This window comes from Phascolarctos cinereus, unplaced genomic scaffold (genome assembly GCF_003287225.1).
Source record: "Phascolarctos cinereus isolate Bilbo 61053 unplaced genomic scaffold, phaCin_HiC Scaffold_2;HRSCAF=192, whole genome shotgun sequence".
Lineage (NCBI taxonomy): Eukaryota > Metazoa > Chordata > Mammalia > Diprotodontia > Phascolarctidae > Phascolarctos > Phascolarctos cinereus.
In genome coordinates, this window is record NW_027555625.1 from 236,196,761 (window position 1) to 236,224,597 (window position 27,837).

Here is a 27,837-nt window from a genome sequence, read left to right on the forward strand (position 1 = left end):
CCAGAGTTGTAGCTATCCCTGTTAGGAAATTTCTGATTATAAATGAGGTATAGAAATTGTGTTCTAGAGAGTTCATTCAAGGCAGACTAATGCCAAGATGATTAGCATTAAAAGTGGTTATCTCTTGGGTGTCCTCAACTATGTGGACTAAAAGTTGAAAGTTAATACAATAATTTTCCTGCCTCTTCAATGCTCATTGGAACAAAGGTAATTTCTGTTATGGTTTTACAACAACGTTTTCCTTTGTACTTAACATATAGGTTTATATGATGTCTCTGCAAAGGTAAGCCTTGAGTATATTTAAAGTTTCGTAGCAGGAAGTGCTCCAACACTAAAAAATTTATTATGCTCTAGGAATGGTTACAAGGCAACACCTTTTCCTCAGAAGACTTTTAAAGAATAGACATCCATACATCCCACTGGGCTGGGAATCACGAAGTTAAAATCCAGCCTCAGACACTTACTAGTTGTGTGACCATGGGCAAGTCACTTAAGCCTGTTTGCCTCAGTTTCCTTATCTGTAAAATGAGCTGGAGAAGGAAATGGCAAACTACTCCAGTATCTTTGCAAAGAGAATCCCAAATGGGGTCATGAAGAGTCTAACACCAACTACTGAAATAACCGAACAACAACAAATTCTAGAATCCTAAGCTCTTGGAGCTGGCACAGGTCTGACTATACGTCCTTCCTCCCTCAACCCCTCCCCCACCTCATTGAACTCCAGTGGTTCTCTGCCAGCATCAAATATCAAACCCTCTAACTAAAGCTCTTCATACCTTGTCCCCTTCCTACCTTTCTTTTCCTCTTATACTTTCTTTAGTCTCCTCCACGTACTCTAGGATTCATCAACACTAGCCTTGCTGTTACTCAAATACAATTCAACGTCTCATCCCTCCACATTCTGTAGTTTTTCACTGGCTCTCCTCCACACTGAAATGCTGCCACTCCTCACCTGAACCTTCAGACTTACTTCAAGACTCAGATCAAATCTAGTTTCTGCAAAAATTCTTCCTGCCTCTCCTCCCCTACCCCCCAAACTTCAGTGCCTTTCCTCTGAGATTACTATGCTGCTCCATAGATCATGGTTTGTTTTTTGTTTTTTGAGGCAAAGGAGGTTAAGTGACTTGCCCAGGGTCACACAGCTAATAAGTGTCTGAGATCAGATTTAAACTCAGTCTTCCCGACTCCAGGGCTGGAGCTCTATCCACTGTACCACCCTGTATGTTGTCTCCTCAGTTTGAATGTGAGGCCCTGGAGGACAGGGACTGTGTTTGTGCTTTTCTTTGTCTCCTCAGGTCTTTGAATAGTGCCTAGCAATGCTTGTTGACTAACTGACTGGCTGGCTTGCTGGAAAGGACTAGGTAGATCTATCATGAATCCAACCCCACAGCCACTGACCCAATTCAATTTGAAAAACATCAAAGTAGTTACATTGTGCCCAGTTCAGGGCTAGGTACTGGGGATACAATTATAGAAAAAAAAACCCACCAGTCCCTACCCTCAAGAAGCTTATCCAGAGAATAAATACAAAATAAACACAAAGTAATTTGGTTAGGGGTGGGGCAACACTAATAACTGGAGAAACTTCAGTGTTTGCAGGATCTGTGTTTCAGGTGTTGGCATAACTTCTACCTGTGCAAATTGCAGCCATTCCAGGCCTTAGGAAATACTTTCATGCATTGCTGTGGCCAGAAAAAAATTAATCATCCTGCAGCAAGTTTCAATCCAGCTTCAGACACTTAATAGTTGTGTGACCTCTGAGTAACTTACTCTGCCTCAGTTTCCTCATGTGTAAAATGGGGATAATAATAGATTAGCACCCAACTCGCAGGGTTGTTGTGAGGATAAAATAAGATGATAATTATAAAGTGCTTTGCAAACCTTAAAATACTATAGAAATGCTAGGTATTATTAGCTATCATTGTTCTGATTCTGGACCTTGTTGTACTTAACTAGGCTGATCCTTGGGCAGCTAGGTGGCACCACAGTGCACAGAGTGCTGGGCCTGCAGTCAGGAAGACTCATTTTCCTGAGTTCAAATCTGGTCTCAGATACTTACTAATTGTGTGACCCTGGGCAAGTCACTTAACTCTGTTTGCCTCACTTTCCTTAACGATAAAATGACCTGGAGAAGGAAATGGCAAACCACTCCAGGATCTTTGACAAGAAAACCCTAAATGGTGTCATGAAGAGTCAGACAAGACTGAACAACAACATGGTTCTGATACTGGACCTTCTGTACTTAGCTAGGTTGATTCCTGGATAGATCAAGTTTCACCTTGTCCCTGAAGCCTTCTTTGAATATATCAATAATAATAATAATAACAACAATAACAATAACTAACATTTATATAGTATTTACTATGTTCCAGGCACCATGCTAAGTATTTTTACAATTATGATCTTATTAGATCCTTATAACACTCCTGAGAGGTAGGTGCTATTATTATCCCTAATTTACTGAGGCAAACAGAGGTTAAGTGACTTGCTTAGGGTCACACATCTAAGAAGTATTTAAGGCCAGATCTGAACACAAGTCTTCCTGATTCCAGGCCCAATCTAATCTATCTATCTATCTATCTATCTATCTATCTATCTATCTATCTATCTATCTATCTATCTAATGTATGTGTGTGCATATATCTTTCTATATCTATATCTATATGTATGTGTGTGTATGTATCTATATCTATCTACATCTATTGTGACATCTTAACTACTCCCGTGATCTTTCACTCTTCTGAACTCCTAAGAGAGAAATAGGGACTTGATATGCAGTGAGCTACAGAAACTTTAGGGCTCTGTATAAGCTTAGAAATAATATTGACTTTAACATAAGAAAAGTAGAGTAAATTACGCAAGCATATTTTGATTAAAGATTGTGAAAAGGGATTGGCGTGGGGATAGATTGATTATATTCAAGGACTAGTGAGAGGTACCAAAGTATTTATTTTTTTAAATTAAAAATTAAAGAAAAATATACTCCCTTCCCTTCCCATCCTCCTTTTAACTGGACTTGCGATTTCATCAGTGTGATCTTGGTAAGGAAACTCCCTCCACTGGTGCATATCCATAACTGCTCTGCAATTAATAATTTTCAAGAATTGACTGGGGCCACTGAGAGATTAAATGACTTGTCACTGAGCCAGTTTATATCAGAAGCCAGACTTGAATCCAAGTCTTCCTAACTCAGAGATCAGTTTTCTATCCTGTTCTTCATGCTGCCTCTCACACTTATTTGCATGCATAATCTTTAATGCCATTGTGATTAACTGTTTCCAATAATGGATTCAATTTTAAAATAAAATCTAAGGGTTTGAATGGAAAATGTGCTAATTGCTTTTTAATTAACTACAATTATGAAATCTAGCAAACATGAGGTCATATCCAAGGCATCATTGGTCACTTGGTGGTAGTGTATTCTAATTGCAGGCCAAGTGCCTAAGATTAAATAAACATTCTCTCAAATGCTCATTATATGAACTTAAACCAACAGAGTAAAGGGTGTGTCACTCCCCTGACACAGGTAGCTTTGGTAGTGGGAGCTCATTCAACTTAGTCCTTGCTTCTTTTCATTCTGAGAAGAGGCACATTCCTCTTTCCATTCCATTTCATCTCCACTTCATTGATATGTTTTTCCCCTCATCAAATATATCCCTAATTTTTCCCTCATTAATTGCATCCCCAATTTTATCCTTGGCTAGCCCAAGGATTTCACATGGTTTAAGAAGGAGTCACAGAGTCAGGGGACCTGTTTTATCTATGAAAGGAAATCTGTTTGTTTCCTTGGGCTTTTTGCTCAGTGACAGTTTTATAGCCCTACATCTGCAAACTGGGGTAAAGCATTATTGCTTGGGAGGATTAACAATGCAAGCTTTGTAAATCCGGGGATGAATGAAGAGGGAAATAGTAACAAGTCCTTTGACATACTAAGGTATGAAGGATGATTTCAAATGTCAGTGCTTTGGTGAAGCAAGCAAAAATGCTCAAGTCCTATTAACACTGCCAACTACGACCCTTCAAGTCAGAAGGAAACCACTTGCTCATTCTCCCAGGACTTTACATTGTACAAATCTTTACTAAATTCCTGACATTCTTCTTTCTATGTGGTTGGTGCTCTGAAGCATTTGTGTTACTTGTATGCAGCCAGCTGACCTTACTTAGACTTCTCGAGGTTGAAAAGTAAATATGAGGATATTTTGTTCTCTCACAAGTATTTTCATTATGCATATTCATTAGTGCATACATTTTCATTAATGCATGAATTTCAAAAATTTGCATTCATTGCATTTTTAGAATATATTTCCATCTTGAAATATTTACTTTTCTTTTGCAAATCTAGAACTGAAAGGAACCTCAATGATCAACATTATTATTAAACTTCAATATTATATTAAAGATGTAACCCCCTCATTTTGTAGGTAAGGAGAATGGGAAGTGATTCGACTAAGGCTTAACAGGTAGAAAGTAGAAGAATTAGAATTTAAAGCCAGTCAATCAATCAGTCAAGAAGCATGGATTAATTGCCCACTATGTGCCTGGAACTGCGCCAGATGCTGAGGAGACAAAAATAAAACAGACCCTGCCTTCAAAGAAGGTATATTCTATAGGGAATATATATTCTGTATATGCTATCAGGAACACACACCTATATATATATATTATATTCTATATATATTATAGGGAATATGTATTCTATATATACTAGGTAGTACAGTGGATAGAGTGCTGGGTCTAGAGTCAGGAAGGCCTGAGTTCAAATTCATCCTTAAACACTAATTAGCTGTATAACCCTAGGCAAGTCACTTAACCCCTATTTGCCTTTTGCCTTGGTTTTTCTCTTCTGTAGAACCAGAATAATAACAGTGCCTACATCTCAGGGTTGTCGTGAGGATCAAATGAGATGATAAATATGAAGCACTTAGCAGAGTGTCTGGCACAGAATAAGCCATAAGTAACCGTTAGCTATTTATTATTATTATTATTAGAAACATACACATTTGAGTAAATACAAACTAAATAGCTAGTAAATACAAAGTAACTGGAGGGGGAAGGCATGAGCAGTTGTGGGATGTTTTTTTTTTTTTAAAGGAGGTCTCATATAGGATTTGGGACTTGAGCTGACCTCTGAAGAGCAATTTTCCAAAAAAGTAGAGTTGATGAGGGAATGGATTCCAGGTAAGGGGAATGGCCCATGCAAAAGCATGGTGGGAGGAGATGGAATGTGGCATATGAAGAGCAGCAAGTCTGCCAGTTTGGCTGGAAGGTGATGTTCATGAAGGAGAGTAATGGATCATATGCTTGGAAAGGTAAACTGAATCCAGACTGTGAAATAGTTTGAATGCTAAACAGAGTTCATACATTTTTTTTTTTATCCTGGAGGCAATAAGGAACCGCTAATGATCTTGAATAGGGGAATGATGTGGTCAAACAGAGCCTGTTGTTAAGTTGCTTTGCAGTCATATCTGACTCTATGTCCCCATTTGGGGTCTTCATGGCAGAGATATTGGAGTGGTTTGCCATTTCCTTCCCCAGCTCATTTTACAGCTGAGGAAACTGAAGCAAACAGGGAGAAGTGACTTGCCCAGAGTCACACAGCCAATAAGTGTCTGAGGTCAGATTTGAACCCAGGGAGATGAGTCTTCCTGACTCCAGGCCTAGCACTCTATCCATTATGCCACCTTAGTGGTCCCCAAACAGAACCTGGCAGATAGTAAATGATTAATGCATGTTCCCTTCTCATTTTCTCCCTTCTTCCCTTTCCTTCTCTTTTTCTCTCCCTCTCTCACTTCTTCCCTTTCCTCCTTCATTCTTCCCTTCCATCCTGCTTCTTTTCTTTCTTTTCTATGCAATAGTCCATGCAGGAGATGATGAGATCCTGAACTATTGTAGTTATGTTATGAATAGAGAGAAGGGAACAGATGTAAGTGATGATGTGGAGGTGGAATTAACAAGATTTGGAAATTGAATGGGAGGTAAGGGACAGTGAGGAATGATGACAGGATGGATGACATTGAATTTGAGAAGCTAGATGACTAGAAGGAAGGATTTGTCTTGGACAGACATAGAGAAGTTAGGAAGAGGAATGGGTTTAGAGAGTAGTCCTGTTTTGGACATCAATCATTCAATCAATAAACAGTTATTAAGCACATACTACATGCCAGCCAGCTAGATGATGAATGGGGAAGCTAGATGGCACAGTGGATAGTATCAGCCTTGAAATCAGGAAGAATCATCTTTCTAAGTTCAAATCTGGCCTCAGATTTGTGTAACCCTGGGCAAGTCACTTAACTCTGCCTCAGTTTCCTAATCTAAGATAAGCTTGAGAAGGAAATGGCAAACCACTCCAGTATCTTTGCCAAATAACCCCAAATAGGGTCACAAAGACCCAGACATGACTGAAATGATGGAACAACAATGCCAGGCACTGATGGGAGTGATCCAAGACTGAGGCTTAGCTGGGTATAACTGGGTATAACTGGTGATATGATAATGAGGCTAGGAAATCAACAGAAGGGGACAATGCAAAGTTGAATTGGCTTGCCAAAGATGGGGAAAAGAAGACAGTGGTTCATGTGGGACAGATACCCTGGCAGAGAATTAGAGTCAAGGTATTGGAGGTCATGGTGTGGATGAAGAGTTGAGTTTTGTAAGGGAAGTCACAGGAAGAGGTGAAAAATCAATAGATTATGGTCAGATAAGGGGACTTCAGAATTTTTGAACTTAGAGGTAGTATGTTTTTAGGTGATCAAGGATATGACCATCTTTGTAAGTGGCTGAGGTGGGCTAGAAGAGTAGCTCATAGAAAGTGAGTAGGCTGAGGAACTGAGTGTTTTGCCATGTTGAGCTTGAAAAGCCAACCCAGGGCATCCAGTGGGAAATATCTAGTAAGTGGTGATAAGGGACCAGAACTCAGGGTATGGTCTAGGGTTAGATAAATAGAGCTGCAAATCAATACGTGTCCTCAAAAAAGTTGGGAAATATTTTTGGAGGAGACCAGATCTATAAAGTAATTAGATAATGAAAGAGGGCAGTATATGATAATCCACAAAATTGGGAGGATATATGGTAAGAGTGGAAAGGGAGCTGGAATTGGAATAAGGAGAACTGAATTTGAATTCCAGTTTTCACACTGTGCAATCACAGGCATGTTACTTCACTCAGAAGAATGTAAACTCCTTGGCAAGTAGGCGCTCTCTCTCTCTCTCTCTCTCTCTCTCTCTCTCTCTCTCTCTCTCTCTCTCTCTCCCTCTCTTTCTCTCTCTTCCTCCCCTCCCCTCTTCTCTCGTCTCCCTCCCCTTGCCCCCCTCCTCTCCACCTTTATCTCTCTTTTCTCCATGCTGTCTTTCATGCTTTCTTTCTTTTTAAATGCTATACATATATTTTTGTTGTTTCCCTCAATAGATGGTAAACTCCTTGAAGGTAGGAACTCTTCCATTCTTGTCTCTGTATCCCCAGCACTTTTATCAACCAGTCCTGTTCTTCAATATCATTATCACCATAGCTATATTACTATGCTATTCTGAGCATGATTGCATCTCACTCTAAAGCTAAAGCAAATCCTTTTTTTGGTGATGTCAGCAAACAAACACTTATTAAGTACCTACTATGTGCCAGACTTTGTGCTAAGCTCTGGGGATACAAAGAAAGGCAAAAGGTAATCCTTGCTGTCAATGAGCTCACAGTCTAATGACTGGGACTTGAGAATATTCGACTGTCAGTCACAAAGATAAATGTTGTTCAGGAAATAGCGGAACTATTCATTTAAGGATCCAGGTGTTTATTCTACCAGTTTTGAGTTTTTATGTATAGAGGAGATAACTTATGTTCTCTCTTTCCCTTTGTCTTCAAAGAACAAACATCCAAGAGCATTAGCTCAGAGATGACAATTTGCTGCACTGAAAGGAAGCCCCAGCAAAATATCATTATATGTAATAAGAACCATATGGCTTTCCTGATGTCTCCCTTTGTTTCCCCATAATTTATAGTTGTTATAATGGCTGCATTGCAATCTGGAATCCAGCCTCCTTTAAGCTGTATCTACACTGTTATAGAGAAATGGAAAACTGAGACATCTCAGATAATCAAGGTTCCTCACAAAAATGATCTGAAATGAATAAATGAGGGGAATGGACTAGATCTCTAAGGTCACATCCATCTCTGAATCCTTTGATCTGTTGTGAGTGACAGCTTTGTCCAGATTCTCTGACTGATAACTGAGTGTCCTATTTCATGGGATTTAAAACAGGAAGAGACCTAGAGATACTGACATTTAGTCCAATCTCATTTTACAGATGGGGAAACTGAAGTCAAGAAAGGGGAAGTGAAAATGCCAAGGTCACATAGCAAGTAGAAAGACAGGATGTGCACCTAGGCCCTTTGCCTTCAAATCTAACACTCTCTATTATAGCACATTTCCAATAATAGTAATGGGAGGTAAGGGGTCCTATCCTCTTCCTCTATTAATGCAGTCACAAGGTGTTAAGCTAAGGTAGTCAGGTAAAACTATTTGAATGTGGAAATAAGATGGACTATGTTCTCTGATGGCTTTAGGTGGTGTGAACCTCTTTGATTGGGTCAAGGAGGAATCCTCTTCAGGTAGGCTAGCCATGCCTCTGGAAGCTTTAAAAGAGTTAGAGGAATCCACAGTTCACCAATTCAAGGGTAACTTATATAGGATCATAAAAATGTAGGATCATAAACTTAGAGCTGGATAGGACCTCAGAGGTCATCTAGTAGTTACAATGGGTCTGCCAGGCAGTTAAGTAGTGTTCTCATTTTACACATGTGGGAACTGAGGCTCACAAAAGTTAAACGGTTTGCCCAGGAGCACATGGAAAGCATCAAGGTTCAGATTTGAGCTGGGGTTTCCTGAGTGTGCCATCCTTTCCATTACAGTGTGTTACTAACTCTTTGGCTTTGCAGGCTTAAGTCCCATGTCTAGGGTACTGTTCAGCCTCAAAGAATTTTCCCCCTCAGAGAACAGGACTACACAAAACACAACCTTCCTACCACTTTTACATCTGTTAGATAGTTTGAGCTGCAGATCTAGAGAATGAAAAGGAAAATTCCATTTCTTATCCCACCTACATATTGCAACAGGATAAGACACAGCCTCTACCACATTGCAGGGACCTCTAGACAATTACTCAGTTTGTTCCTTTTCCCCACCATGGAAACAGAGTGATCAGCATATGGGTAAGCTTAGATTGACAAAACAAAGGAGGGGGTGGGTCAATGCTGGAAGTGAAGGCATTTATTTTCTAGTTTTTCCACAAAGGAAAAGTAAATTTATAAACAGAGAAGAAGGAAATAAAAACTAAACAACTGTTAAAAAAAAAACCCCAAATCTGTTTATTGGTGTTGTAAGCTTTTCAAGGACAGGGATGAAGCCTTTGTTTTGTCTGCTCTGCTGTAATCCTGGGGTTTTAGAAAAATATAAACTAACAGTCCTAAGTGATTACTTGTCCCACTCTAACTTGTTTTTGCTCAATTCATGTCAACCTATAAATAAGCTTTATCTACTTAGAGGTCTCATGCCAGATACTCAGATATTCAGAAGAATCTATGAATGATCTCAGCAATGTGGGTCCTTTGTCCACTCATGTAGATTGTAGCACTGCTTCCTCCCCCCCCCCCGTGCCTTTTCACCTTATGGGATTTTTATCAATGTTTTTCCATAAATCTTCCATGGAGGACCTACTCCACATTATCATAGGAACATAGATCATAGGACACAGACAGCTTGGAAAGGACCTTAGAGACCATCTAGTCTATTTACAGATGAAAAAAACTGAGGCTCAGAGACTTCGTAGGATCAGAGATCTAGAGATGGAAGGGAACTTAAAGGTCATTTAATCCACTGTTCTTCATTTTATAGATGAGGAAACTGAGGCCTAGGGGGGTTAAGTAAGTGACTTGTCCAAGGTCATCCAGGTAGATGGTGACAATCTACAGTATTCAACCCTAGGTCCCATGATATCAAAACCTCTTTCCACTGTGCCTCTTACGATTTTAACTGGAGGGGGCTAATATAGCTACTCAGGCTTTCTGTCTATGATCCACTCCACATCTGTCCCGCATTTTCCATATATGCATGTTCTTTATAAAATGTCTTTTGTGTCCAACTCATTTCTGGTAATATGTAGCAGCCCTTCTTACACCCACCATGTGCCTTTCCAGTGAGTGTGCCCTGTGGTTCACCTGAATTTTGATTCTTCTGAGAATTTTTGCCATAGTGACTCACTCATGAAACTGACAAAATGGGGAAACAGCTGCTCTCTGTTGCCTGTTACTGAAACAAAAAAAAAATTTCAGTCAGGTATTTAAAGTCTTCCACTTTAAATATGACTCTTGCCTCCTTTTCCAGTCATTTCATATTATTCCCCTTTGTGTAATCTTCATTCCAGTCAAACTAGCCAGTGGCTAGCTCTTCCTGGTATAGAATATTCCATGTCTAGAATCTACTTCCTACCTACCTCTGCCCCTGTAAATCCACAGCTTCTTACAAAGCTAATCTTGGTTCATGCCTCCAGTAATTACTTTGTGTATATTTGTACATACTTTGTATTTACTTACAAGTTACATACACTTAGTAGAATGGAAATTCCTTAAGGCCAGAGACTGTTTCATTTTTGGCTTTGTATCACTAGCGTTTAGCACAGTGCCTGTTAGGCAGTCAAAATAGTAACTATTAGAGTTGCCAGCAATGACAGACTTTACAAACTTTTTAGTAGCCAGTTGGGGTGTCACTGCCTCTCTGCTGTTGGGAAGACTGAGGCTGATGGATTGCTTGAGTTCTGGAGTTCTCAGTGGAAGTATAGCTAAAGCTATTTGGGTGTCTGTCACCCGATATAATATGTGAGCTCTTGAGAGCAGAGGATGGGCAGGCTGCCTAAAGAGGGCTAAATCAGCCCGGGCTGGACAAAGGGAGCAGCTTAAAGCTTTCTGGCCAATTAGTGTAAGGATCAACCAGAAAGTGGCTACTATACTTCCAGCTTGGGCAAGATAGGGAAACTTAGTCTCAAAAACAAAACAAAAGGAAACAAACAGAACAAAATGAAGCCTGTCTATCCCAGAATGATCATTAGGATGATAGCTCTACACTGGGAAGGAATCTAAGAGATTATCTAGCCCAACTCCTTCACTTTACAGATGAAGAAACTGATGTACAGGGAGAGGAAAGAGGAAAGGAAAGGGAACAAGGATTTATTAAATGCTGTGCACTGTGTTAAGTGCTTAACACATATTATCTCGTTTGATCCTCAAATCAACCATGGTAGGTAGGTACTATTATTATCTTATTTTGCAGTTGAGGAAACTGAGGCAAGCAGATGCCCATGGTCATACAGCTAACAAGTGTCTGAGTTCAGATTTGAACTCAGGTCTTCCTGACTCCAGGCCCAGCATAAAAAAAATCTTCCTTTGCAACTACACATACACACATACACACCACACACATGATACAGAGATTATCAACTTGGTTTCTTTTGGAAGAACAAATAAAGTACATTACAGGATTTCAGAGTTGTGATCTCTAAGTCAGCCCTCTGTTTGCAAACTGGATAAGTAACTGACAGAGTCATTAAACCTATAATCATTTTGTTCCTATTTAGCCCTTCTTAAACTGTGGGTCATGACCTCACATGGGCAACAGTGAAAGGTTTCTGAACTGGCATGCATTGAGCAATTACTGCAACTTTGGTTCTGAACCCAAAACATGTGCACTTTGCCCCGTGCATGTCCTCAGGCCACGCTATACCAACAAATGTTGCAGAAAGGGAAAAGGAGTTGGGAAAAGGGGTTGTGAGTGGAAAAAGTTTAAGAAGCCCTGATTTAGATCCTTCAGTCACAAGTTTCAGAAGCTGATGATATACCCAGGTGAAAGTATTTCCTACTTACGTTTTGCCAGAGCACTTTGTCTGGATGGCCCTTAAACCCTTTTATATATACTTTCCACTTCATAGCACTGCTGCTTTATTCATTGTTGTGGTTTTACTCCCTATCATTCAGGAGTCTGGAAACCTAAACCAATGTGTTTGTAGGAGGGGGGCTAGGGTTGTGGCGAGGGGAGATGTTTTGGTATGATTGTACTTTATACAATATTCTTTATAAAATCTGATTGATGTTAATCGGTTAAATGGAAGTGGGGTGCATTAGCACTGGTGGTTAACAGATGGAGGAGGACACACCAGAATGGGGGCCTGAGCTGATAGCGTTAGGGAAGAATCACTCCAGTCCATCAGGAATACCCCTAGATCCCTGAAGGACAATATCACCAGCCCTTCTCTTTAGAAAAGGAAACTGAGAGTTCTACTCCATTACGTTATAATTTAAGGGATGCTGAGGCTCTTTGATAGGAAAATAGGTAGTAGTCATGGCATAACGGTTGGTGAAAGAGTAGTCAACATAAAAAGGCTCCTCTCAACTGTGTGGTAGACCAACAAGAATAAGTCACAAATTGTCCACATGTTCTTCAATCATCATCAATCTCCCAGAAGTAGCTCCATCCTCCACGTGGATGACGCCATCTTAGCAAATTGATTGGTTCTGATAGTGTCTTCAAAAGGGATTAAATCAATACCAACCGTGACTTTCTTTTGCATTTGTTATTGGGGAAGTGAGATGACTCACTCATGGCTGTTGAGAGTCTTCAATAAAGAAGTGAAGGTGCTTTGGGCCTTCTTACCCTATGAGGCATAAGCTCCTCACCCCCAAATTGAGCCTCCTTGGCCTTTTTAATCCATTCTTTTCTGTTCTAGGTGCAGTGAATGGAGTCTCTGAAATTGGCAGTTTCATAGACTGGGAACATGAGCCACAGGCATCCCAGAGTCAAAGAATCTGGGATAGGTATTATAGCCAGCCAATCACTGAGACCTTGTGGGGCACAGAGTGATCATCGAGAGCGACCTTCAGGATTCTAGGCCAGCAGAAGACTGCTATGATATTGCCTTTGGACATGAACCTGGTGAGATCAATTCTGGGAAGGAGCTGAGCCTCATCTCCCTCTCTGCTCAGACCAAGATGGTATAAGGGTATTATACCCCTCGGGTGTTGGGGGAAATGTTTGTATGCTTGTTCTTGCTGTATCTGTGAAATAAATGTAAAAGCAGCCTGGTATTAGGTGGTTAAATGAAACCGTAGTGCTCGTCAGTGGCTCTTAAGAATAAACCCAAGGGAACATAGATGGTAGGGGATTGAACTTATAACAAAGGAAAGAGACACCATCCAACCCCTTAGAGTACCTGAGAACCCTGAGGCAGAAGATGTTAACAAGCCTGTCAGAGAGTGGGGCCAGAGCATCTGTTATACTTGTATCCCCTGGGCTTGGCATATGTTGTCATTCAGTTGTTTTTCAATTGTGTCTGAGTCTTCATGGCCCCTTTTGGGATTTTCTTGGCAAAGATGCTGGAGTGGTTTGCCATTTCCTTCTGTAGCTCATTTTACAGGTGAGGAAACTGAGGCAAACAGGGGAAAGTGACTTGCCCAGGGTCAAACACAACTAGTAAGTTTCTGAGGCCAGATCTGAGCTCAGGAAGAGGAATATTTCTTATTCTAACCCTGGCACTCTATCCACTGTGCCATCTAGCTGCTTTGGGCTTGTCACATAGTAAGTACTTAATGAATTATTCTTGACTGACTTGAGTGCCCACGACATATTTTCATCTGTTGAAGTCCTATGCAATACAGTTGAAATGCTGATATCTACTAGCATCTTAAGGTTTTCGAAGCACTTGTTTATACATTATCTTGTTCAAGTTTCACAACAACCTGGTGAGATAAAGTTATATGGATGTTATCAACCCCGTTTGATGGATTAGGAAGCTGAAGTCCTGAGAGGTTAAATGATTTGCCCCTGTTCAGACACCTCTTCCTGATCCAAGTGAAGTATCTTATCTATTATACCATATACTACCCTTCTACTCCCCTGCCTACCCTAACATGCTTGGAGAGATCTTGAATAGTACTGAGTTTGTATTTTTCTTGTGTATTTTCTATTATAGTTATGTGTGTACATTATAATCCAACTAGATTATAAGCCCTATAACAGCTGGGACTGTATGTTACCTCATTGTTGTAGGTATTACATTACCTATTATAGTGCTATGTATACATTAGGCTCTTTATTAATATTTGTTGAAGATATTGTTGGATCTCTCTTGATGCTGGGTCATCTATAGTGGTATATGGGTCTCAGTTTACTCCTGTGTAGAATGAGTGGGAAGAACTAGATGATGTCTAAGCCTATTGTGTATTTGAGATTTTATGGCTCTAGGAAATCAGTGAATTGTCTTATTTTGATTGTTATAGAGACACAAATAGGGCAGCTAGGTGATGCAGTGGATAATGTGTTAGGCCTGGAGTCACAAAGACTCATCTGCATGAGTTCAAATCTGGCCTCAGACACTTACTAGCTGTGTGACTCTGGGCAAGTCACTTAACCCTGTTTGCCTCAGTTTCCTCATCTGTAAAATGAGCTGGAGAAAGAAATGGCAAAGCCCTCCAATATCTCTGCCAAGGAAACCTCAAATGGGGCCATGAAGAGTCAGACATGACTAAAAAGGACTGAACAACAACAACAATAACAAAAGAGAGGCAAGATAATGAAAACTCAAAGAACTTCATCCTTAAGAAGGTCCCTTTGGTTCCTTCTATCTAGGTCTTGATTATATTTTCACCTTTCCTTACCATTTTCCATTTTAATTATCTTGTGTAATTAATCAGTGGGAAAAAATCAGCCATAAATCTGAATTCAGGGTATAAAATTGACTCAGTCTATTTTCCTTAGTAGCATTTAATTGCTGTAAGAGTCACTACAGTGAAGAAACCAAAAGAACCTAAAAACAGCCACAGCCAGCAAGCAGTCTTCTTAGGACCATATATTCAGAGCTGCTGGGAATATGGGAGGTCCTCATGTCTAATGCATTAATTTTGTTGATGATAACCCTGAGGTGTAGGAGTTTAAATGATTAAGTGACTCTTCCAAGATCATGTAGCTAAGAAGAACTATCAGGATATGAGTGGATGTCTCTGATTCCAACTGATTAATGGGATTAATGAGCTTTTTACAAATCCGTTGTGCATTTTGTGCAGTATAGACATGGATTCAGAGTGTTTTCATCTAAAATTAGCCTCCTATTTTGTGGGACAGAAGGTCCCCATGGTTCCTTCTTTATACAGAGCAGGCACTCAAATAGAGACATGATTAGGCTAGTCTGTCCTGGGGCAAAAAGCTGCTGGGGTTGTGGGGGTGTGGAGCAGCATGCAGCAGTATAGTGAGCAGTCTGATGGACACCTAGGAGAAGGGGTGATCTAACCCTTACCCCCAAGAGGAAATACCCAGGGGTACAAGGTTGACAGAATACAGTTAGGATATATGCAGCCAGGTGGCACAGTGGATAGAGCGCTGGGTCTGGAGTCAGGAAGACTCATCTTCTCGAGTTCAAATCCAGCCTCAGATGCTTATTAGCTGTGTGACTCTGGGCAAGTCACTTAACCCTGTTTGCCTCAGTGCCTCTTCTGTAAAATGAGCTTGAGAAGGAAATGGTAAACCATTCTAATATCTTTGCCAAGAATACCCCATGAAGGGTTGGATACCACTGAAAAATATCTGGGCAACAACAGGTAGAAAGAACAAATCTCTTGCCATCCAGATAGCTGTTTCTAGTGAGAAATTTCTGTTTGTTCATGCTAGTTATTTCTCTGCGTGGAAATATTTATTGATTTATCAGAAGAAGTCAATAAAAAGCTATTAAATCAAGTAACTAAACTAAGCCCTTCAGGTTTCCCATAAGGTCAATGAGTAGGCCAAGAGTAAATCTGTAATAACAGTAATATGCACATGTTTAGTGCAGGTGGCAGCAGGTCTCCTTCTTAGTGTTTGCTGCTCTCAGGATTTTAGAGAACCTAGAAACTTGTTTCCAAACAAGCAGGTGCAATGTGGATGGAAGAAGGGTGAGCACCAGCCCTTTGGGTAACCAACATTCCTTTGCATTCCCAACAATTTTATTCTACAGGCAATTAATAATAAATAATACATGTTATTAGATGGAAATATATTTGCTGAGGGTAAGGAGGGAACTGTAGGGTAAGACTATGCACTAGGTGAATCACTTATGGAAGGAGACTTTGGCACAATGACTAATTCAAAGCTTCCCATCAGAATGACACTATCAGTTCCATACTATATCACTCAGAGGTGAGTTTTTTTATGAATGTACAATATCTAATATATTGGTGACCTGGAATGTTTTCAACAGTTCCCCTTAATAATTCCTTTCCAATCACATCTTTTTCTAGGTCTTAAGTTTCTTATTACCTGTACTGATACCATTAATATCCCTGGATCTCAGTTTCCTCATTTAAAAATGATTGAGTTGGACCAGATAATTGCTAATGCACCTTCTATCTCCTCTGATTATATCATTACCATTACTGATCTTTGGAATACCACCTCAGACATACCTGCTGTGCATTATGCACAGTAGATGCTTAATAAATATCTGTTGACTAAATCAATGAAATGGTATGGTCAGTACAAAATACTGCAAAAGTTCATGGTTTCATTGCTGTGAGTACTCCCTGAATGTCCGTGTTTTCCCATAAATTCTCCATGAAAGAGCTGCCCAGTGTGTTGGAGATTTTCATCTTGTTCTTTTCATATCTCAAGAATATGAGTTTGTGACTGGCCCATCTACTATTTCTATTCCTTCCTACATAGCTCACCCATCTCTGTTTTTCATTTATGTCTTTAAAATTAATATCTTTTACACTGTTTCTTGATACAAGTCATCATTGGTGACATGTTGCAGTCTAACTATGAATATCCTCCAAGGTTCTGTGCTGGGCCATGCTCTCTTTTTGCTTTATACTATCTTACTTGGTGATAGCATCAGCTGTCATAGGTTCAATTATCATCTCTATTCAGATGATTTTTAGATCTACATATCCAGCCCTAGCCTCACTCCTGAGCCATACTGACACATCACCAACTGAATTTTGGAAGTTTTGAACTGGTTATCCCATAGTCATTTCAAATTCAACATGTCCAAAGCACAACTCATCACCTTTCTCCCTAGCCCTACCCCTTTCCCCTCTGAAATTTCCTATTATTGTCAAGGGTGCCATCATCTTAACCAGTCAACCAGGCTTACAACTTTGGTTTTATTTCTGATGCCTTTCTCTTACTCATCCCAGATATTCAATCCATTGGCATATCTTGCCATTTCTACCTTGACTACATCTCTTAAATATGTCCCCTTCCCTCTACTCACACACTCACTATCCTAGTTCAAGCACTCATAACTCCTCACTTGAACAATTGTAATAACCTCCTACTTAGTCTCTCTGCCTTAACTCTTTTCCTACTCCTATCCATCCCACAACATAGCTGCCAAAGGGATTTTCCTAAAGCTTAGGTTTGACTACATCATCCCCATAACTCAATAAACTCTAGTGGCTCACTATTACCTCTAAGATCTAATCTGTACTTCTCTGTTTGGCATTTAAGGCTCTTTGCAACCTTGTCCCTTCTATTCTTCTTATACTTTACTTCTCTCTGCATACTCTGCAAATGTTCTCCTTACAGTTCCTAAAATGTGGCGTGCCTTTTACATATCTGTGCTTTTTAGTTAGCTGGTTCCCATAGCTGGAATGTTCTCCTTCCTCAACTCCACTTCTTTGCTTCCCTTCAAGATTTGGCTTAAATCCCATCTTTTGCAGCAGACCTTTCTTAATCTTCCAATTACTTACTGTTTTTTGTCTGAGATGGCTTTTCATCTGTACTTTACAAATAAATAAATGTCTTATATATGCAGTTATTTGCATGTTGTCTCCCCTTTTAAAATGTAAGCTCCATGAAGACAGGGAATGTATTTCTGACCCCCACTTTTTTGGGGGGGCTTATATATCCAGTGCCTGTGCACACAGCAAACACTTAAAAATGCTTATTGATTGACTGACTGACCATGCATCTTTTCACTGACCTTTACATTATTTGTAATTAAAACACTTCTGGGATCATCTCATTCCACAACTCACAACCATATAGCACCAGAGGAAACTATTTGTGTTAAAGAGGCAGAGCTTACAGCTATGAACATTCTGGGACCATTGAGAGCACTGTATAGTTCATCAATACAGCCAAATCTTCTCTTTCTGCTCAGTTCCATTATCAGTCATCAGTTCTTGCCCATAATGCTCATAGTGATGTATTTATTATTTCAACACAAGGGTAATGAATTTTGTCCATTTTGTTTCCAGTGTGGATAGTTAGGCTAATCCAGGGCCCTATATATCCTATACCCTAGGGCTGCACTTTAGGACCTAGAGGGCCATACATGGCCTGGAGGCCCCAGGTTCCCCACCCCTGGACTAATCTCTTTCCATAATAATAGATATACTTAAGGGGATTTTGTAAGACACCAAAGCTTGATGTAAATAATGTTCATTTGTACATAGAAATACTCAGAGAGCCTTGCCATCAATAGAAAATTCTTAAGATGAACTTGAGATAATTTCAGTGTTACTGTAGGTGACTATTTTTAGTGAACATTTACCTTCCCATTTAACACCTTGCTTGATTCAATATTCAGTGGTTTGTTGATCAAAGTAATTTCTTAGTTATATTTGTTATGGAATCTCATAGAATTTTATCTATTTATAGAAGATACCTCTAAGAAGAGCCTTCAAAGCTTTGTTTTGGTTTATCAGGTAAAAATTTTTAAAGTCAATAAAGAATAGATACAGCATGATTTATGTTCTTTACATCTCTTAACCAGTTGTGTGATTCTGAAGATACAATCTGCTATAGAAAACTGTCTATGAAAACTTGCTTGTTCTCTTCTCACATTTAAATTGAGGATGCCTTCAATATCTGAACAAACCATTTTCATAAAGATTTTATTGAGATGATGAAGTAGATCATACGTTCATAATATCTTCTCAGTTGGTTTTTTTTTTTGGGGGGTAAAATCATCATCTGTGATTCTATTCAAATGTCCTGTCCTTTGATATTTTGAGAATCAATGTCTAAGTGTTTTGAAGATTGTATTTTCTCCATTACAAATGTCTTCTGCATTAAGTTTGTGAGATCCAGCCACACTTCTGGGCATCATCCTCTTAAGTACTCTTGTTACTTACAAAATGCATCAGGTTCTGAGATATCTAGATGTGACACTTCCATTACTATTGTCAATGAATGTAGATTACTATAAAAGTACTCATGGTGCTGCTATATTGTCTATCTGTTTTTTGTACTTCCAAATTAGTCTGCAAATCATTTTTGGATTACTTGGCTTGGGGGGATTTCATGTCAAGCTATCTCCTATTTCCTTTTCTCCTTCACTGTTTTTCAGTGTTTTCTCTTTCTCTTTTTTCTTCCTTTCTTTTTTCCTTTTCCTTCCTTCCTTCCTTCCTTCCTTCCTTCCTTCCTTCCTTCCTTCCTTCCTTCCTTCCTTCCTTCCTTCCTTCCTTCCTTCCTTCCTTCCTTCCTTCCTTCCTTTCTTTCTTTCTTTCTTTCTTTCTTTCCTTCCTTCCTTTCTTTTGCTGCTATTCTCCTCAACCGCATTTTGTGAATGACCTCTTAGCTGCCATATCATTCTGTTTGGCAAGGTGGCCCAGTGGAAAGTTCAGTGGTTTTGGAATCAGAGATTCCATTGGAATCCTAACTGGTTGTCTTACTAGCTACATACTTAACATTGGGTGGACCTTAGTTTACTCATCAATAATACAAGAACATTAGCTGATCTCTGTTGTTCCTAGCAGCTCTAAATTTATGATTGATTATAAGGAGATTTCTTGCTGACCATAGTAATTTCCAGATTCTTTAGCTCCTTCATTTTAATGGCTGTCTTACACCAATTAAGCTCTTCTAGGAAATAATAACAGATCAAAACAATATCTTCACTTTTATACCTTTTATCCAGTTTTTTTTTTTTGGTAATCACATGCAATATAAAATATGTCCCAGCCTAGCATGGATTTCCAGCCATAAGAATAATAAGTTAAGATTAACAAAGTATGCTTTTGCCTACCTTTTAATTATCCTAGACAAAATATTTAGGAAATCTTGATCTTGCCAAGTGTGACTGTGGAAATATAAACCTACCAGTTGTTGTTGATGTTCAGTCATTTCAGTTGGGTTCTACTCTCCATGACCCCATTTGGAATTTTCTTGGCAGTGGTTACTGGAATGGTTAGCTATTTCCTTCTCCAGCTCATTTTATAGATGAGGAAACTGGGGCAAACAGGATTAGGTGACTTGCCCAGGGTCACACAGCTAGTAGGTGTCTGAGGCCACATTTGAACTCAGAAAGATGAGTCTTCCTGACTTCAGGCCTGATGTTCTATCCACTGTGCTATGTAGCTGCCCACAAACCTACCTGGTATACAAACAATATTTTAAAAAACCTACAAACCTTTAGAAAAGAAATGGAATGGGTCACAATGCATGAGTTTACCGATTGTTCTTCCATTACTTTGGGCATTTGGAATTTAGACACAAACACATTGAATGCTACCTTAAATAAGCATTTTCCAGCAGTACTGCCTTTAAAGATGTAGGAGGAATGGAAACAAAGCAGCCACCACTTTAGTTATGGGAGGAAATGCCAATCGATTCAGCAACAAATGAATTTAGCGAGAAGACAATGAGCAACAGACATTAAAATAATACAGCCCTCAAGGATAATGACTGTTCTCAACATCATGCAATGGGGTCATAGGATTTAGAGCTGGTAGGAGACCTTAGAGATCAGCTAGTCTCATTTAACAGATGAGGAAAATGTGTCTCAGACAGGTTAAGTGATTTTCTCAATATGTGTCGGATATACACACAAGCCTAAATGCATGACATAGAATATTAGAACTGAAAGGGAACTCAGAAAACATAGAACGTCAGAGCTGAGTTGAGATGGACCTTAGAACATATAATGTTGTTGCTTGAAAAGGGCCTTAGATGCATCTAGTCCAACATCCTTACTTTATTCATGAGGGAAATGAGTCTTTATTGTTGTGTCACTTGCCTAAGACCGCAGAGTTCATCACTGATGGAACTGGTACTAGAACTCAGGACTTAAGAAGCCTAATGGAATGTTCTTTCTGCTGTGTGAGGTAGACTTCTTTAGTATAACACCCACAGTACTGAAATAACAGATACACATCAAAAAGACTCAAAACTTTGATTTTTCCTTTTCTCCTAAAAATGTGTATTAATTCATATGATGACATTGAAATTCATAGGCTTATAAGATGATGAGCTAGAAGACGTATTCAATACCCTCTAGTCCATTTTGCAGATGAATCAATAATCAATAAACATTTATTATACACCTGCTATGTGTCGGGCACTGTGTTAAGCACTAAGATGAAGAATCTGAGGCTAAGAGAGTTGAAATGACTTTCCTGTGGTCACATAGGTAAATACATGGAAGAGCTTAGAATCAAGCCCATATCCTCTGACTGTATAACTGCATGTTGTTATTTAGTTGTTTCAGTCATATCTGACTCTTTGTGACCCCATTTGGGATTTTCTTGGCAAAGATACCAGAGTGGTTTGCCATTTCCTTCTCCACATCATTTTACAGATGAGAAAACTGAGGCAAACAAGGTTAAGTGACTTGCCCAGGGTCACACAGCTAGTAAGTGTCTGAGGTTGGATTTGAACTCAAGCAGATGAGTCTTCCTGACTCCAGGCCTAGCACTCTACTCACTATGCCACCTAGCTGCCCCATATAACTGCATAGCTTATTGCAATTTTTTAGTACACACATCTCATTTCTGGTCTGAAGGAATTATTTAAGGCTGGTACCCTACTGTCTTTCCTGAAAATACATTTTAAAACACGGACTACTAGACATTGCAGCCAAATTGCAATCTGGCCTTTAACTGGTGTGACTGACTGCTCTTCCAACAGTATTCCATACCAGAAATGATGCAAACATGAGTCAAAGCACCACTACTGGACTGGAGGCCATAATAAGACCTATGTAACTTCAAATGGATCCACTAGTAAAAATGTATTAGCACCTCACACATACAGCTCTTAGTAGATACCTCAGGCCTAGCCCTTATATTATATTTAGGCATTTGAAAGCCACATGAGAATAAAAAGAAAACAAAAACCACATGAGAAAGGTGTGTCACAATGTCAATCATCTTCGCTATTATGGGATGTGTGCAGAGTGTTTCAATAGACAATTGGAATTTACTCAGATGGATTCAAACATATGGAGATGAGCTACTACAGGAATGGGGAACCTGCGGCCTCAAGGCCACATGTGGCCCTCTAGGTCCTACTTTGACTCAAGGACCTACAGAGGTCACTTGAGGACTTGAGGACCTACAGAGTCACATGTGGCCTCAAGGTTGCAGGTTCTCTACCACTGAGCTATGGCGTAGGAGAGTGGGTGCTAGATTGGGGTCAGAGAAGATAAGTTCAGGTCTTTACTCAGCTACTTATTTCCTGCATGACTGTGGACAAGAGATTTATCCTCTCTTGGGCTCAGTTTCCTCATCTATAAAATCAATATGATGGATTTGATGATCTCTAAGGTCATTGCTAGCTCTAACATTTATGAGTTGATCACAAGAAGATACTCCTAATATGCAAGCTATGAAGACAGACCTAATTTGTCCAATTTACTTACCCCCTGTTTTAGTCCTCTCTCATTATTGAATAGAAAGGGAGGAAATAGAACTTACCCATCCCTTGGGTAGGCAAATTAGGAAACTGTGGAAAGAGATGATGGAAAGCTTCCTTAAGGAAACTCTACTTCAAGTCCATTAAGTTCTTTTCATAGAGTCACCTTTTAGACTAGATACGTCTGTAACTTTGCTTAGCTGTTTCTTTCATCTTAAGACAGTAGGGTACCAGCCTTAATCTTACCTGAACGTGTTTGGTAAAATTTCAAGTTAAAAAAAATTACAGTGTAAGAAAAAGAAGCAGAATCATATTAGAAGCTAAAGTTTTCTGCCTATAAAAGTTAAATGTATTTCTTTGATGAGCTCAGGTTTTTTTATGATAAATATTTTAAATGCTTATCATATAGTGCTGGTTCATTTGCTAGGGGAAAAAAAATCAAAAGAACCCATTCCTGCCAACACTTTTGTTCGCATGAATCACTGCTCAGTGAAACATTCCAGGCATATAATTTATCTGTTCTTTGGCCCATGTAGTAAATGCTTCATTAGTGCATGAATTCTTGCCTTGTTTTAATTATGCTATGCTCTGAATGTAGTTTTATAGTGCACAAAAATGAGATTGTCGTTCATGAAACACAGAAGGTTTGTGTGTTACCCTTAGAATGCAATGGGGGCATCTATCTTCTGATTCACAATCCTATCTGTTAGCTGGAATTGATATTCCAATTCAAGGAGGGCGTTATGCTGAACTGCAAGGACATCTGACAGTCCTGTGCCCAAGTTCCAATTTACCCTAAGGATGCTGGGCCAGTCCATTGACTATCATCTATGTAGAATATTGAGCTCCAGCCGTGGAAGCAGATGCATGAGGAGGTTTTTGTTGTTGCTATTTGAGGGCTTGGCCCTACCATCTCACACACAGAATAGCCGATTTATAAAGAACTGGCAAGCTGTGGATCAGACAACTATCCCAAACAATCAGAAGGCTCCTTGAAATCTTTTGCAAATACACTTAGTCAAACCTCAATGAAATTCACATAAAACTTTGTGTCCACTAAGAAGAAAACTCTAACACCTAATCTCACCAAAAAGTTTTTGTAAAATTTTAACTAAGAAGAAGAAAAAACTGAAATAGGCTTAAGAAGTGTCCTCTCTGTAGCAAGCCCATGAAATGGGTGGTAAAAGTAGAATTATCCTCATTTTACAGGCAAAGAGACTGAGGCTTGGAAAGTTTAAATGACTTCCTCATGGTCACACAGCTAATAGGTGGCAGAGGCAGGACTCAAAAGTCAGCTCATCTGATTCTAAACCCAGCACTGTTTCCATGACTTGCTCAAATTTTGCTCATTTGGAAGACCTATGCTCTTGGTGAGGGGGGGTTAGCTAGTGCAGTGCACATAGCAAATGTGAGTAAATATTTATTACACCAGCAGACATTTATTTGTTTATTTTTATTTTTAGGCAACTGGGGTTAAGCAACTCGCCCATGGTCACACAGCTAGTGAGTGTCAAGTGTTTGGTCTGAGGCTGGATTTGAACTCAAGTCCTCCTCACTTCAGGGCTGGTGCTGCCCCAGCCAGTGGACATTTATATAATGCCAGAGTATGCAAAATACTTTAGATATGTATGTGTATATGTATATAAGTATACGTATGTATATGTGTATATATATACATATACATATGCATACATATATACATACATATACACACACACACACATGTATTCTCATTTGAGTCTGAAAAAGGCTCTGTGATGAAGGAACTACAGCCATTAGACTCATTTTACAGATGAGGAAACTGAAATTCAAGAGTTTAAGTGACTTGTCCATGGGAAAGACAGCTAGTGGAATTTGAGCATTTGAACCCAGATCTTGACTCCAAATCTAGCACACTTTACACAGTGCCCTTTCGCTTGAATGAATGAATGAAATGACTATTCCATGTCTGCTCTGCGTTTTGTATGAAACATACATATAATACAAGGTAGTAGATATTCAATAATTCAGCTTTAATGATAGCTATCATCCAGTCACAATTTTGGACTGTGCCAACTTCAAACAATTAAAAACATATGAATGTGCAGGTTTCACACAAAAATATTGAAGGTGCTGGCCCATTTTCCAGATTGGAAGACAGGTTACAACTTTTGGCTCTCCTAAGTGGTTACTATAGCTTTACTCTCTAGCTTGGCAATAGTTATACATCTGTTATAGCATCATGGACTTAGATATGGAAAAGACTTTTGAAGTAATCTATCATTTTGTAGTTAAGGAAACTGAGGTCCAGAGAGATTAACTTGTCCATGGTTATAACAGGGAGTAGGTAGAAGAACTAGGCTTTGAAGCTAGGTCCTTTGACTAAATTCAGCACTGTCTACTGTACCAGCCTTCCTCTCATGGTGTTCTTAGTATATCTCCTCATCTTCAGATTCAAATCCCTTTTTCAACATACTCAAAATGGAATGTTCTTCCCAAATTTCTGTTATAAAAGAATTTAGTTGGATAAAACACCAAATATAGGATGCCCACCTCTTAGCATCCATGGGATTAATGGGATTGTTCACCTAAGCTTTGTTGCCTTTTGGCCATCAGACTTTTTTTTTTTTAATCTTTTAAGACTAGTCTTAAAAGGGCTGTAGAAAATGAATTGGCTTACCAAATAGGGTAAGTTGTAAAATTTCCTTCTGTGGATAATTTTGGAAGTAACACAGGCATTCATTTGTATGACATTAGTAGGTACAGACCTGTCTGGAGGCTAGGAGATGGAATTAAGTGACTTCTCAAGCTACCTTTCAGTCTTATGATTCTGTTTCAATGAATAACAGTTCAATTTTCTCAACTCAACTAAACAGGCTCAGAACGATTTTTGATTTCCTGGAGAAAATAGTATCTGATTATTTCCCCCAAAAGATTATGGCTTCAAACCTCTGAATTTAGGAATACACGCTCACAAATGTTATTTCATACAATGGTTGACTTCTTCACCAACTCCCCCTCCTCCCCTTCCTCCACCCCTCTCACTGAACAGACAGCGATAGGTACATCAGACTTTAAGAACAGGAAGGGATAGTAGAGATCATCCAGTATAATGCTTTCATTTTGTAGGTGAGGAAATTGAGTGAGGGAGGAGAAGTGCTTTGACCATGGTCACTCAGCTAACTAGTGCCAGAGCCAAGAGTCAAACCCAGATTGTCTGACTCCAGAGCTAATGGTTTTTCTATTCAGCTATATTGCCTCCCTGTAGGTGGTAGTGGTTCCTAGAAACGTACCATATTGCTGAGAGACACAGCTCCTTAAAATAGACTCAGTTAAATTAGATCATAACGTTCTCCCCCTTCAGCATTTCAATTCATAAGCTATAAGTTCAAGGCTATAAACTCCTTTATAAGTAAAAGTTGTGAGTCCCCCACTACCACTGCACCCCTTATTCTACTCCAGCTCTGGCTACTGTTGTTTGAACATTTAAGACTTGATGTGTGAATTGCACAAACAGAGAAATTACCTAGCTGGTGTATATAGCAGGTACACTTTTAGAGGGAGGTTTTTGAACTGATTATTTCAAAGTACCTAAAAATATACTTTTTCCTAATCAAATAACATAGAAAATCCATGAACCACATAGCATTTTTCCCCCTCAGTCCAACTCTACCAGCAGGACTTAATCTCACCTTTTGTATTTTAAAAAAAGCATTAATTTAAAAGTCTATTAATAGTGGCTCAGTGCCAGAGAGGGGGGAGGGGGAAGGGGGGAGAGAGGGGGGGAGAGAGAGAGAGAGAGAGAGAGAGAGAGAGAGAGAGAGAGAGAGAGAGAGAGAGAGAGAGAGAGAGAGAGAAAGACACCTTACCAACTCTCATTTCCTTTTCTACTATACTAATTCTAGACCTGAATAAAAATAAACTCTAAATATCTTAAACAGACAATCAAATAATGATTTGCCCAAACACAAAAAGGAGGTTGTCTTAGTTTGCTGAGGAGCAGAAATATCTGATTTGGGACAGCTCTCTCTGAAAATATAAACTTTTATCAAGATGTAGTAATGTTATATGCAGAAATACTGTTTATAGCACACTTTGATCTACTCCTATGACATGGTATAAATGAAGATTTTTCAGAAAGGAAAAATATCCCTCAATTCACTCACACAGCACCTATTGTTGGTGAAATAACAGGCTTCTAACAAGAAGCAAATTATGGCCTCTCTAAGACTAGGAATAATTGTGACATTTTGACTGCTTTTGCATCCAGGTCTACTGACCACATATAGCTGTCCTACCTCAAACTCTAGTAAATAGGAAGAACTCATCTTTGTGGCAGTCATCTCCCATTTTTTTTTACACAAAACAGATGAAACAGCTGTTAGTGCTCTTCAAACAGATGTTCCTGTCAGCTAAAACATCAGGGAGACAGTACACTACAGTGTCCTATTTGTTTTAGAGGGTCAATGACTTGATACCTTCATCAAGGCCCCTGGTGTCTGTTGTTTAACATATGTGAAGTTGTCTTACCCCATTAATGGTCTTAGGAGATTTCATTAAGAGTGAAATGGATATTCCTGTTTAAACACTTGCCTTCTCCTCTGGGACATTGTTCGACTGGCTTGGTAATCCAGGAGTCTCTCTGTCCAGGTGCTGGTTCTCTGTATTATCAGTTCCCTCTTGGATTCCAAAGGGAACAGGTATATTTTCTTTTTTCTTGTCCAGTTTGAAGAATTTGTCGAAAAAGCTGGGTTCCTTGGGTCTGGCAGGGGCTGCACCCTCTGCCTCAGGTGGAGGCGATGCTGGCTGTTCAGTAGTACTAAGGGAGGCTTCAGCTGGGACCTGGTTTTGGGTTTTATCTGAATCTTCTTCCAGTGCAGCTGTTGCCGGAAGTTTCATGTTCTCACTTGATGCTTTGTTCGCTGGGGGGTTTTCAGAGCTGACATCCAGGCTCACTGATCCAACTGATGAATCTGTGCCTTGGTCTCGGGTACGTCCTGGTACAGGCCGCGAGAGTGTCAAGAAAAAACGAGATTTAGCAGCTGGTGCTGGGGCTTTGGCCTCCTTCCCAAGATTCTTTCCGTTGGCCTCAGAAATAGTGCTTATCTCCATTGTTGTATGGGAAGAAGTGGCCACATTACCCTGGTTAACACTTGTCTGTGTACTGGCTGCAAACACAAACACAAAACATTGATTATTCAACAAAACAAGGAAACTCA

At 39.5% G+C, this 27,837-nt stretch overlaps 1 protein-coding gene across 8 annotated transcripts in view; it reads right to left on the bottom strand.

The window, feature by feature from the left end:
• The window catches only part of BCAS1 (brain enriched myelin associated protein 1), a 154,597-nt gene that overhangs the window by 72,225 nt on the left and 54,535 nt on the right, over positions 1–27,837 (bottom strand). For all 8 annotated transcript variants that reach the window (XM_020984252.2, XM_020984249.2, XM_020984247.2 and 5 more), the window contains one exon: positions 27,212–27,786. In XM_020984252.2, coding sequence (XP_020839911.1) covers positions 27,212–27,786 — 575 coding nt within the window. The remainder of the gene's footprint in view (positions 1–27,211; positions 27,787–27,837) is intronic.